The sequence below is a fragment of the Vicugna pacos genome, chromosome 34, assembly GCF_048564905.1.
Source record: "Vicugna pacos chromosome 34, VicPac4, whole genome shotgun sequence".
NCBI classification, from domain to species: domain Eukaryota; kingdom Metazoa; phylum Chordata; class Mammalia; order Artiodactyla; family Camelidae; genus Vicugna; species Vicugna pacos.
The window spans coordinates 11,039,120-11,051,383 of NC_133020.1; the positions used below are offsets into that span (position 1 = coordinate 11,039,120).

The 12,264-nt window shown below is 36.7% G+C and overlaps 1 protein-coding gene across 1 annotated transcript in view; it reads right to left on the minus strand.

Moving 5' to 3' along the window:
* Nucleotides 1-12,264, minus strand: part of PIK3C2G (phosphatidylinositol-4-phosphate 3-kinase catalytic subunit type 2 gamma) — a 269,311-nt gene that overhangs the window by 216,226 nt on the left and 40,821 nt on the right. Inside the window, exons 7-8 of the mRNA XM_072954194.1 lie at nucleotides 8,170-8,240; nucleotides 3,694-3,757 (exon numbers count right to left, since the gene is read on the minus strand). Coding sequence (XP_072810295.1) covers nucleotides 3,694-3,757; nucleotides 8,170-8,240 — 135 coding nt within the window. The remainder of the gene's footprint in view (nucleotides 1-3,693; nucleotides 3,758-8,169; nucleotides 8,241-12,264) is intronic.

The following is a 12,264-nucleotide window of genomic DNA, read 5'->3' on the forward strand; positions in this document are numbered from 1 at the left end:
GTCTTCAAGTGTGGCAGTGTTCTATACATAGGTTTGACTTTTAATAGTTTCATCTGCCCTGTATTTCTGGTAAGGAAGGTTCCAATTCAGCAGTGGTGTTTTATTTTCCTTGTGACCTGATTTCATATCCTTTATCTCCTTGACTTCTCCTTTGTGACTTTTCAACTGGTCCTTGTTACTTATTCTTTTTATCCTATTTTCTTCTTACGGTTTTTTTTGCCCCTTTCCCACCTTTTATATTCTCTTTTGAATGCAAATCAGTTTTATGACGTTTTTCTTGTGGATCCTGTACAATCCTCTACTTTAGTAATAGTATTAAACATAGTAACTCTAATAGCAATAAAATGACACTTGTACTTATGTTTTCTGAACATTTTTATCTTCTAGCCACTATATAATATTAAGTACATTACATCTACTGTTTCATAATTTTTTTGAAATATCATTACATTATGTTTATTATCTTCATTCTAGTGGTGAATATATAAACTCAAGGACGATTGAATGAAAACTTCCCTAGTGGCAGAGGGTTGGCACAGACATCTACCTGACTTTGCAATCTCTGCTTCTAAATTCTGTCTTTGCTGCCACTTGGTTTAAACTATGTTTGATACTGGAACTTCTGAAAATCCCACAATAGATCTGCTTGTTACTAAGAAAGCTTTAGCTCTAAAAACCCTAAATGTATAAGATCCCTGTGTGCTCCCTTTCTTTCTCCTTAAGTGTGGAACTTTCAGCCTCTGTCTAGAGGCCGCATGTCGTTGGATTTTGATCTTGAGGAGAGGAAAGTGTGGGTAAGTATTATTCGGTCTTCCTCATTGAGTTACTTACACCTGAATAATAGAGCTGCCGTATTCTTCTGGTTATCTAGTTGGGATAGCCCCTGAGTCATGGACTTGATGCTAAAGGATGTGGAGACTTTTAGCTCTTTTTCATGTTTCATGAAGCTAAACTACACTTCGAAGCATGAAGAGATTTTTCTCAATCCAGATCCGTCTGGTTTACAATTAGTTCATCAGTCACCAGATCCTCGTGTAAGTTTGTCATTGGTGGTAGGGATTGCTAACTTTCTCCAAAAGTTTAAATTAAAATTTTGGAGGCAATGCACTCGAGGCTACTAGGAAGCAGCAACTTTGAATCGGAAGCTGATTCTTTCGCCTGGACTGAAATCTGGTTTTACACTGCTTTGTCCTGTGGCTACACCCCTCAATGTGTGAATGTGCTGTCTTTCCAACTGGATCATCAGCTGCTTCAGAGCATGGTTCTGGCTTTGCTTTCTCTTGATTCCAGTAAGTAAATGGTTCAGTAATTTGTATGAAGTAATACCTTAGGGGAAAATTCTTTCTCTTCTATTCTTCATTTCTCTGAAATGTTAGAGATGAATTCAGAATATAGAATGAATACAGAAAAAATTCCTTCCCTAATAGTAGAATAGAAGAGAGGGAAAAAAAATGTCCAAAGGAAAAGCTCTATGTAAATTACTTACAAAATGAGCCATGTAACAAACAAAACAGTTAGGATACCCCATCTGAAATAAGTCAAGTCTGAACTATGTTAGCAAATGCTAAGGAAATAAAATACTTGGAAATATAACTTATCCATGTTATTCAGTAATATTCATGGCATATTTATTCAGCCTGCTTGCTTGTTATTTTTTTCAAATCATGTAATAATCCAAATTTCAGAAATATAAAAAAAAATTCTTCAAATTGATACTGCTTTCAACGTTAATGAAATGCTGCTTAATGCACTTGTCAAATAAATAGAAAGTGCAAAATTGTGAATTGATAATATCACAGTCTGTCCTCACTTCTTAGATATTTAGCTATTGATGCTTCATGGGAAGAATGTCATTTAAAAAGTTCATTGTTTTGGATGGAGTTCAAGTGGAAAGTTGCAGACACTGTGGCCTATTTATAAAATAATTCAGATGTGGGTGATAATAACTATTTGCTGGTGATAATGTAAAGAAAGTATTTCTTTGATGATTTGCCAGCTTTTAAGTCATATTGGAAAAGTTGGATTCTTTAAAACAAAATGGTTCCTTTCAAAGTGAAAATATTAGAGACTTCATATATAAATGATATGATTAAACATCTATGTTTGCAAATTAAGAAATATTACAGATTCTCAACAATTTGCATATGTGTGTAAGTGTGTGTGTAAAGATATCTGTGATACATGGAGAGTACTGAGACATTTAGATAATTAAAATTCATCTGTAAATTATGATAACCTCAAAAGTATATCTATGTTCAGTCAAGAGATATAAATGATCTAGGAATGAAGTTACAATATGCCCTGGGTACCTGGTGAATTTCAGATTCTACACTAGAAAGAGCAGCTGTCACAGACAGTAATAATTATGACTTTCACGAGACTTAAAACAATAGAATTGTGAATTCTTTTCACTTTCCACATTTTAAACTTCCAGATTCAGGCCAGGCTCAAGAAAGACAGATGGAATTGGAGTGAGAAGATTACACTTTGGGAAGGGACATGAGTTGTGTATTTGTCGTCACCTTATCTTTAGATATGTATCTGGAATTCATGTATGAGTTTGGTACCTACATCCAGAAATACATTATTTACAGAATTCTTTACTATTTATTATTAGGAATAGTTACTTAAGATCTGTATCCTTTTGTATCTATCAGGAGTCATTTTTTTAATAGAAAAAGAAGTCCTCACCTGTTTTAAATGCATTCTCTTACCTATACTGTTTTCTGTAATCATACAATATTTTATCTGTGGAAGACTGATCCTTCCCTGGAGGGACAAGCTATAAGAAATGATCTGCTTGTTGGTGACCACAACTTGGAGGCCCAGTAGGTGACCAAATCTCAGTATTCTTGCACTGAATCTCTTTTTTTCCCCTGCCAACCTAGCTTCTTGTGTCTTCACTATCTTAGTTAATGTCTCCATGCAGTCAGTCAGCAGCCAGGAATCGGGAGGTATTCTAGACACCGTGTTTTTTTGTTGTTCAGAGTCTTTTCACCAAATCATGTAAACTACACATTTTCACCTGTTATGAATCTGTCCCCTCCTATCCATCCCTCTCGTAGAGTTTTTGTCCATGCCTTCCTCATCTCTTTGGGTTAATGAAATGCTTCTGTAATCACCCATCTGTCATTCTACTGCTCTGCATAATGGCTCCATGTCATCGGCTGATAAATTAGAAAATCATCAAATTGTCCATAAAACGTCCTTAAGATCCTACATAACTTGGTTCCCGCTTGCCCCGTTCATCTGGTCTTTTTCCAGGCTCTCACCTTGAACCCTAACTGTAGCCATTCCGAAATTCATACAGTTTCCTAATCAGACCAGGCTGTTTGCTGACTGCGTCTGTTCATGTTGTTCTTTGCTTAAAGTTATCCCTACTCCCCACCTGCCTTCACCACGCCCCTTCTCTGGCTGGCATGCTCATTTTTCAACACTTAGATCAAATAATTAAAATTGATAACCCTCTTTTATGTGTCTTATATACACATAGGTCTTGCGCAGTACCTGTGACACTTTATCACACTCATCTGTTTACTTGTCTATTTTGCCATGATAGAATGAAAGTCACTCAAGTGTAGACCCTCTGCATTATTCACCCTTGTGTCTTTAGAAACTCACAAAGTTTAGAAAAAGCGTAGATACTTAATAAATGCTTATTGAATTGATTAATGAAGTTACAAAAGTTAATACCTGGGTTTTCAATAGGTGTTTCAGGCTGGAGTCATATTTTTTGATTACTGTTGAGAGACACTGTCTGGGAAGAAAAAAAAAACACAACTTTGTTTAAAATTGGGTGGGAAAACTTATATTAACGTTAGCACATTTATCACAAGTCTTGTTTTGTCCATGATTTTATAGCACACATAGTTTAAAAAGGATTACTGTTGACACAGTTTTAAATACCATTTCAGATGGACACCTTATAAACTTTGTGTAATTTGATAAACTACAAACGTATTTGAAAACTTTAGAATGCCAAAGAAATCCATGACAACTTAACCAAAACTCTCAAAGACTGTTCATTATATCAAATTACTCTTAATTCAAAATGTAAGTTGCAAAGGGATTCATAAGCAGATAATGGCAAATATATATCAAGAAATGTTCAGTATTCAAGATTTTGCAGTGAATTGCTTTCAGAATTAATGACATATTTATCATAGATGGCATTGTCTTTGATATTAAACCTCTATGTTTCTCTAGTAATTTTGCTTTTTTTTCCCCTAAGCTTCTCTTAATGCTCCAGCTTTATCTGTGCTTCAATGTAATAGATGTGAGTTGAGCAGAGATTTTTCTGGCTTCACTGTTCAAAATTATTGTCCCAAACATTAATGACTTTCCCTTCCTATTTGTCCTGAAAACTCCTGAACTGAATTGAATAATGAGTCATACAACACAAAAGTGCAGTGTTAAGAACACACCAGTATAAGAGGGGAGGGTATAGCTCAAATGGAAGAGTGCATGCCTAGGATGTGCAAGGTCCTGGGTTCAATCCCCAGTATCTCCTCTAAAAATAAGTAAATAAATAAATGAACCTAATGACCTCCCCCCCTCCAAAACAAGAAACAAAAAACTACACCAATATATTTTACAGTAGCTACCTTCTCAGCCTTTATTGAACTGTCACTTTAGTTAGTTGGATTGCATCTAACAGTTCAAAGACAAAATGCATAGAATATGTAAAAGTCAGTACAGGTGTAGGGAAAGAACAGTGAAAGATTTTGCTATTGGAGGATTTTATATCCTAAAATTTAAAAAAAACCAATAATGTACCTACTTCAGCACTCACTTATGTGTGGTATTTAAAATGTAGAACTCATAGAAACAGAACAGATTAGTGGTTCCCAAGGCCTGAGGAGAGGGGAGAAATGGGAAGTTGTTGGTTCTGAAACTCAGGATCCACGTGGGGTGAGGGCTCAATTCTGACATTGTCTATCCAGAGATAGGATCAGATTCCACACGTTATAGGTATAGTCCTACAAGATTGCCACCAGCTCCCCAACACACTTCAGACGCCAGTCACAAGCCAAGGTTGTCCCATATGCTTCTGACCAACTGGTTATAAATCAGAGGTTCCCAAGGCCCCCTCCTTAGAGTTGCTCACAGAAGTCAGAGAAACATTTTACTTACTAGATTACTGGCTTCTTATAAGAGGATATAACCCAGCGTGAACAGAAGATGGCAAAGAATGTTGCTCACCACCCAGTTCTACAAGGGTTAAGTCACAGCCGACTGCCATTGCCCGCTGACAGTGCACCCTGAGAGGTAAACAGTTAGGGGCCCACCTCAGGAAGAACACAGTGATTCCAGATTCTCGCCTCTTCCCGTTAGGAAAGCCCTGCAATCATTAACTTGCAGTATCTGTTCTTTATGCTTCGCAGTAATCTTTCGCCAAGATGTGTGCCTGACTGCATGTATTTCCTTGCCAAAATTATATATAAGTGGGCTTCTCCCCTACTTCTTTGAAGCAGTTTCTTCAGAGCTCTGAGTGGCTGTTTCCTGGGCTACAGTCCTCAGTAAGACCCTCATTAAACTTAAACTGACCACTCACGTGTTGTGTGTCTTTAAGTCAACGTCAGAACAGCCAGCATGATGGAAGAGATGCACAGGACAAGGGATGGAGAAAGGATGCAGAGCTTCCATACTGTCTCCAGGTTTGCCACTCTGACAGCACTGCTGTGTGTTCACCAACCCAGAAGCTTTACAAACTCCATCCTTCTGGGTTTTTATTGAGCTTTATGGCGGAGGCAGGATTGATTAAATCATGGCCGTTGGCGATTGATTCGACCTCCAACCCCTCTCCTGTCACCAGAGGTCAGAGGTGGGACTGAAAGTTTCAACCCTCTAATCACATGGTTGGCTGCATTGGCGACCAGCCAGCCGAATTCCTGAATGTTTTCCAAAAGTCACCTCATTAACATAACAAAAGAAAGCTTTATCACGCTCAGTGCTTTGGAAATTCCAAGGCTTTTGGAAGCTATGGGCTAGGAGCTGTGAACAAATACTAAATACATATGAGAAATATATTTTGGTCACCTGAATGACAAAATATGTATTTCTTATAAATCACAATATCACATTTAGTCAAAGGGTACAAACTTTCAGTTGTAAGATCAGTAAACTCTGGGGATCTAAGGTACAACATGGTGATTATAATTAAAAATACCATATTGTACGCTTGAAAGTTGCTGGGAATAGCACTTTAATGTTCTCACCGTAACAACAACAAAAAAATGATAATTATGTGAGTGAAGGATGTGTTACCTAACTATGGTTAACACCTGGCAGTATATATGTGTATCAAATCATCATCACATTGTACACCTTAACCTCATCCAATGTTTTATGTCTACTATATCTCCATAAAGCTAGAAAAAAAGAGAAGAAAGTCTACAGTGTCCTTTATGAGGCTGAAAATTTACCTGTATAGATAGCATCTGGGAAAGACACAGGGCAGGCAGAAAGCAATGAAGGCGCACTGGCAGAGTTAGACACTTGGTTTTAGTCACGGCTCTGGCATTAAGTATCTGTACGGAGGATAACAAGTTTTGAACTTCTGCGTGTTTTAGTTTCCTTGCCAGAAGAGAAGCAGCACTGGGAGTTGGGGGCCGTCCTAGATTGTGGTCCACTGCCCTGAGGCTGGAGGGAAGGCGTGGACAAATTAGGTTTCGAGGCTGGCCTGTCCCTGCCAGGTTTCCTCCACTCCCCAGGGCAGCAGAGGTTTTGCTTTGCCCGCATTTAACCCTGTGAGCATCGGTACTGCACAGTGGGCCAGGCCACCAGACCTCTGTGAGCGGCCAGGCAGTGGCGGGGTGACATCGGAGCAGGATGAAAACTGCCTTGCTGAACCATCTTCTCACAGCCTCCTCTGTCTCTCTGTGCCCCAGGTAGTGGCCACCTCCAAGTCACAGCCTTCCACCCAACAGCTCACAGCAGCTCTCTGTCTCCCAGGGATTCCCAACTTCTTAAAAAACTGGTCAGATTTGATGTCTCTCTCTGCATCTGTTGTGGTGGTGGTAGTGATTGTTTTATAAATTTATTTTGGAATACAGCCTTTGTTAATATGCTGTCCCGGTGGGAACCTATCTGATCCATGAAATTAGCAATAGAATAAAAATTTGGATTAAGTTATATCAAAAGCTCTCCCTAGTCCTACCTGTCCTATGATTTTATGGTATGAGGTTGAAAATTTCGGGGGGGTGGGAGAAGGACACAGAAAAGAAAAAAATATAAGAAAGACAGTAATTTAATGAAAGAATATGGCCTTTGAGAATTTCAGACAGCCCTGATTTCAGTCCTGCTACTAACAACCTGAGTGGCCGGCCATAGGCAAGTTAGTTAGCCTTCCAAAACCTAAGTTTCCTTGATTCTGAAGTAAGATAATATATATTGTTACAGGGCTATAGGGAGAATTAGATGAGATAATGTATATAAAATGCATTAGAACTCCAGGAAGTGATAGCTATTATTAATAGTCACTAAGACCAATTTTAACTTATTTTTGTATCGGACTTTGCTTTAGAGATTTATGATACGTACCTCCCACCCTCCATTTTTTCGCTCATTCAGCTCAGAGCAGCATTAATTGCAGATAAACGCATACTGCAGCCCTGATACCCTCCCAGGCAAGTCTCCTGAGAGGTCTGTTCTTTCAGATAATACATGTATACACTTAGATATCAGAATCAATTAGGGTATGTTCACTTGCTGTCACTTGCATTTTCCAATTTGAATTCACACTCCTCTGTTTATAATATACCAATTATTTTCAGGGAGTTTCAGAAAGGAATTTAAAGCAGGAGATGGTGACTTTCAAAGTATGGAAATTCAGTTATACAAAGAGCTTAGTGACGCATGTACAATCAAATTTACAAAATGAATGAGAGAAAAAAACCTTGAAAATGTAATAACTGGTAGCAGAGATATTTTTAAATGAATGTTAGATTGTTCTGGAAGGTGTTAGCGGCTCTTCAAATGTAGCTGAATAGCTGTGAAGAATAGATAATTATTAACAGAATTTGCCAAAAGGGGATATCTATTAAATGTACAATAGCTTCCATAGTACTAGTGAAAGGAGAGTTTTTACAATCAACTGGAAAATATTGTGATTTGGTATTTGAGAACTCAGTCGGAAAGTTGGCTTGGAACAGAAATAAAATATCTTACCTGGATACTTTCCAAATATGCATATATTCTAGAAGTTGGTTCAGATAAAACTGACTGTGGTCATCTTCATGCTGTAGACAGCAGAATATATTAATATTTATAGAGTGAATAGGAATGAAACCAGATAAAAATAGATTCGTAGCTTCCTGCTGTCATTTTATTCACCTCTTTAGATAACCCTCATTCATCATTTTAATACTTTGTTTTAAAGACCTTACAAGACTCTCCTTAACTATGTAAGCATTCTTTTCAAAAGTAGAACATGTAACTGAGCTTTGGTTAAGGATAAACCCCAAGGACAGTTGAAAAACATCCTGCCATCACCAAGGTCGAACGTTAATTTCTCCCAGCAGGGAGGCAGATTTCAGACACCAGTTCTCCCACGTGCACGCACGTTTTGTTTACATTTAGGCCACGGTGCCCTGGCAGTATAAGACTTGACAGCTTGCCAGATCGCCCGGCAGACACAGAATGAACTCCATTTTTCAGCTTTTGCGTATCTTGCCACCAAAACGTCAGTGTAAGGGAACTTAACGTTTCACTAACATTAAGTTGTGATAATGAATGACACTACTGATAGGTATAAATTCTAGGAGCTATCAGATGGCACTGTATTTTCCTCCAAGATGAGGAGGAACTACTCCTCCAAAAATATCAGTCCTCTGGTCCATGTACATGCATTTCCGCTCACGCTCACGTCTTAACTTCTTGATTAGCTCTTCCAGGAAAACCCTTTGCAAGTCAGCAGTATACTCCATTGTAATTGCACTCCTTCACCACACTGTGGCGCTAAGCCTGAGAGCTGACAAGTCTCAATGCCTGGGGTGCGTGTAATCTTGTATGTCAGTACACACACCATCTATTTTTAAAACTGCCTATTAGAGTTTCTGACAGAAGACATCAGAAGGAAAACCTTTACACAGTTTAAGGTCAAAGGTAAATTAATTTTTATATTGGGTGGTTTCGAGAGGAAGAAGAAAGAAGCTAAGTTACATGTAAAGAACAAGGTCATCACTGTACTACAACACCTTGAGTGCATGCTATTAGAAAGGAACACTTTGTAGAAATGCTAAGGAACTTGAAAACAGAAGGCTTATTCTCTAGGAATGTACATCTAGAGTCACTGCATGATGAAATCTGAAAGTGTAATAGTGGTTAAGACATTTTTCTTCTGCAACAGAGAAAGCTCAACTCTAGGCATGGAAAAGACAGCAGAAAGGAAGAGAAAATAGAAAGTTAAAAGCAGAGCCAAAAGAGAGATAGTAAGATGTGAACTGTAATGTTAGGCATTTGCCTTCTTTCAGAAGCTAAAGCAAAGCAACATATAGATACTATGACTTACTTGCATCTTTCTGAATAGCATAATCATATTTATTTAAAAACCACTCTACCTGGCTTCCAGAGATACTTTTTAGGGGAAAATTGGCCTTTGTCATATAGCCACTTACAAGATAAAAAATTTTATTTAAAGGATCTCAGAATGTTGGAGGAAAGTCTGAGCAGTTGTCCATGGAATATATTGTGCAGTTTTACTTTTCTGCAAAGCTGAAGGTCATACCCTTGTTAAGAAAAATATGAAGGTATTTTTTTCCTTTTTCCATACAAAAGTTTATTGCTGTAAATGTCCTGTGAATATTTCCTTGAGCTAGAAAGAAATCTTAATTTTATGATTTAATATTTACAATGTTGGCAATACTTTTGATCAAATTTGAGAGAGAGAAAGGCAAAACAATTTTTTTTAAAGTCTCAGCCATTCACATCACATCTACTCAAGATGGAGATTTTAAATTTTTGAAATCTAAAATGATTTCTAAAGACTGTCAACTGAGGGGAGGAGTGGTAGAGTGCGTGCTTAGCATGTACAAGGTCCTGGGTTCAATCCCCAGTACCTCCATTAGGGAAAAAAAAAAAAACTATATTCCCCTAAAAAAAGATTAAAAAAAGACTGTCAGCCTGTTTTATGAATAATCTTGTACAACATGAATAAAATCACCATATATCAGTATAATAAAAGCCAATTTAAAATAGGAAAGCCATCTGAGATGAACTGAGTTTTGCAATGCCTTTTACAATTAGAAAACGCTAAAATAGCTATTGAAAGGTATTGGTGTCAATAAATTTAATAGAATGATAGTAATCATTATATTCCTAATATTATATAAAAAGAATATTATCAAGTTAATTTTATGTTGTTTTACTAGAAAGAAGATTTAATTGTTCATAAATGTTCAGCTTACAGCTAAAATTATGAAAATCATAGGGAATTTTGAAACCACTTTAAATAATAGAATTAAGAGAGGAGACTGTTTACCATTCCCTTAGCATGGATTCATAAAAGAAAAAAATCATGGCTCATTTATTTTAAATATAGCAATTCAGATCATGAAAAAGGGTCACAAGTTGCTAAATTGTCTCAGTTATGTTAAATTAATCAACATACCATATCCATTCCTGAAAGACGATTCTATAAAACAAGACAATTACCTTTTTATTTTTGTTTTGTTAAATATAGGGTTTTCAATTAAAATGGTAATTTAACCTACTCTATGGGTATTAAAAATTTACAACAAAAAGTGTGATACATCAGACTGCAACATATACACCATTTAGACATAACACACTGATGTCCATAGTCCTCAATATTTTCAATATCATGAGTACATTTTTGAAATGTTTGTGTCTCTACTAACATTAATATAGTTTCAGAGTTTTTAATAGTAAAAGGACTAAAATATCATATAGTGTAACATCCTATTATTTTTGCTATTTGACTATTACTAGTACATAATAAAAAATTCAGTACATATAAAGCACTGATAACAATGTCTGGCGCCTAATACTTAATATGGTTAATTCACTGAATACCGATCATGCCCCAGACTTTGGGGCATGTGGATAAAACTGTGGAAAACAAAACAAAATAAAAAATATATAAAGCCACAATTCTGAGTAATTGCTCTGAAACTGACATCTATAACTTTTGAATGTAGCCCACAAGTTCTAAGTGTCTGTCATATAAAATGGTAGCAGAAGGTATGTGGAGACTCACTGACTGGGCTCAAATCCAAGGTCCTCTACTTGCCAGTTCCGTGAACGTGGCCTGAGGAAAGTCAAGAGTTCCCTGGGATTCAGTGTCCTTATTTTTAATTATATTGGGCACGTGGAATTGTTGTAAAGATTAAATATGATAGAAATGTTAAGTTTCTAGATGTAAAGTATACGCTCAATATGTATGATACCAAAGTAGTGGAGTTAACATGCATTTAAGAATAGAACTTCACTTACACAAAACTGAAATGGTAGCGATTTGTCAGTTACTACCAGTAAGATAACTTTTTTTTTAAGCAATATGTAACTTCTAAACACGAGTAGAAATTAGAGTCATACATTTTCTCTTCCCCTCTGTTGAAGTGAAACTTGGTGATTTCAGTGTTTTCATCAACATTGAGAACAATTTGAAGACTCTTAGGCTTATTAATACTGAGGGAATTAGTTGTACTTTATGATGTTTCTTTGTAGAGGTTTCAGATGCAAAGCCCTGGTGCTGTCAACACCGGCTGAGTGGGGTACCAGTTCCAAAAGATATTTCTAAACAACTCTCTTTTGGCCTCATTATGTTATGTTCCACATAGAAATATTGCAGCCTAATGCACTACCTGACAACTTTTTATGATGAAGCACCTCAGACTAGGAAAAAAAGAGTCATGCACTGGAAATCTGTTATCTGATGTAAATGACAGGGTGATGAGATTTTTGCTTAACGCAGGTAATTGGAAGAGCCTACAGATAAAAAAAACTGCCGAAATATCAAAGTTCACTGCATACTGTGCAATTAGGGTTTGAAATAACTCAAGACATCACACAGGGAATAAAATTTATATCTAACAGCATGAAACTATGTCATTAAAGTACAGTAATCCCTTTCTAGGTAGTTTTATTATATATATTATGAATATTAATCTGTCCTGATCAAAACTGTGTTGACACCAGCATTGTCTTCAATTAGAACAAGAGTTGTGTTATTTTTCTTCCTTCTGTGGTTTCTCCTTCACATTTTCTATTTCATTCACTTCCTAGTGGATTCATAGATAGTAT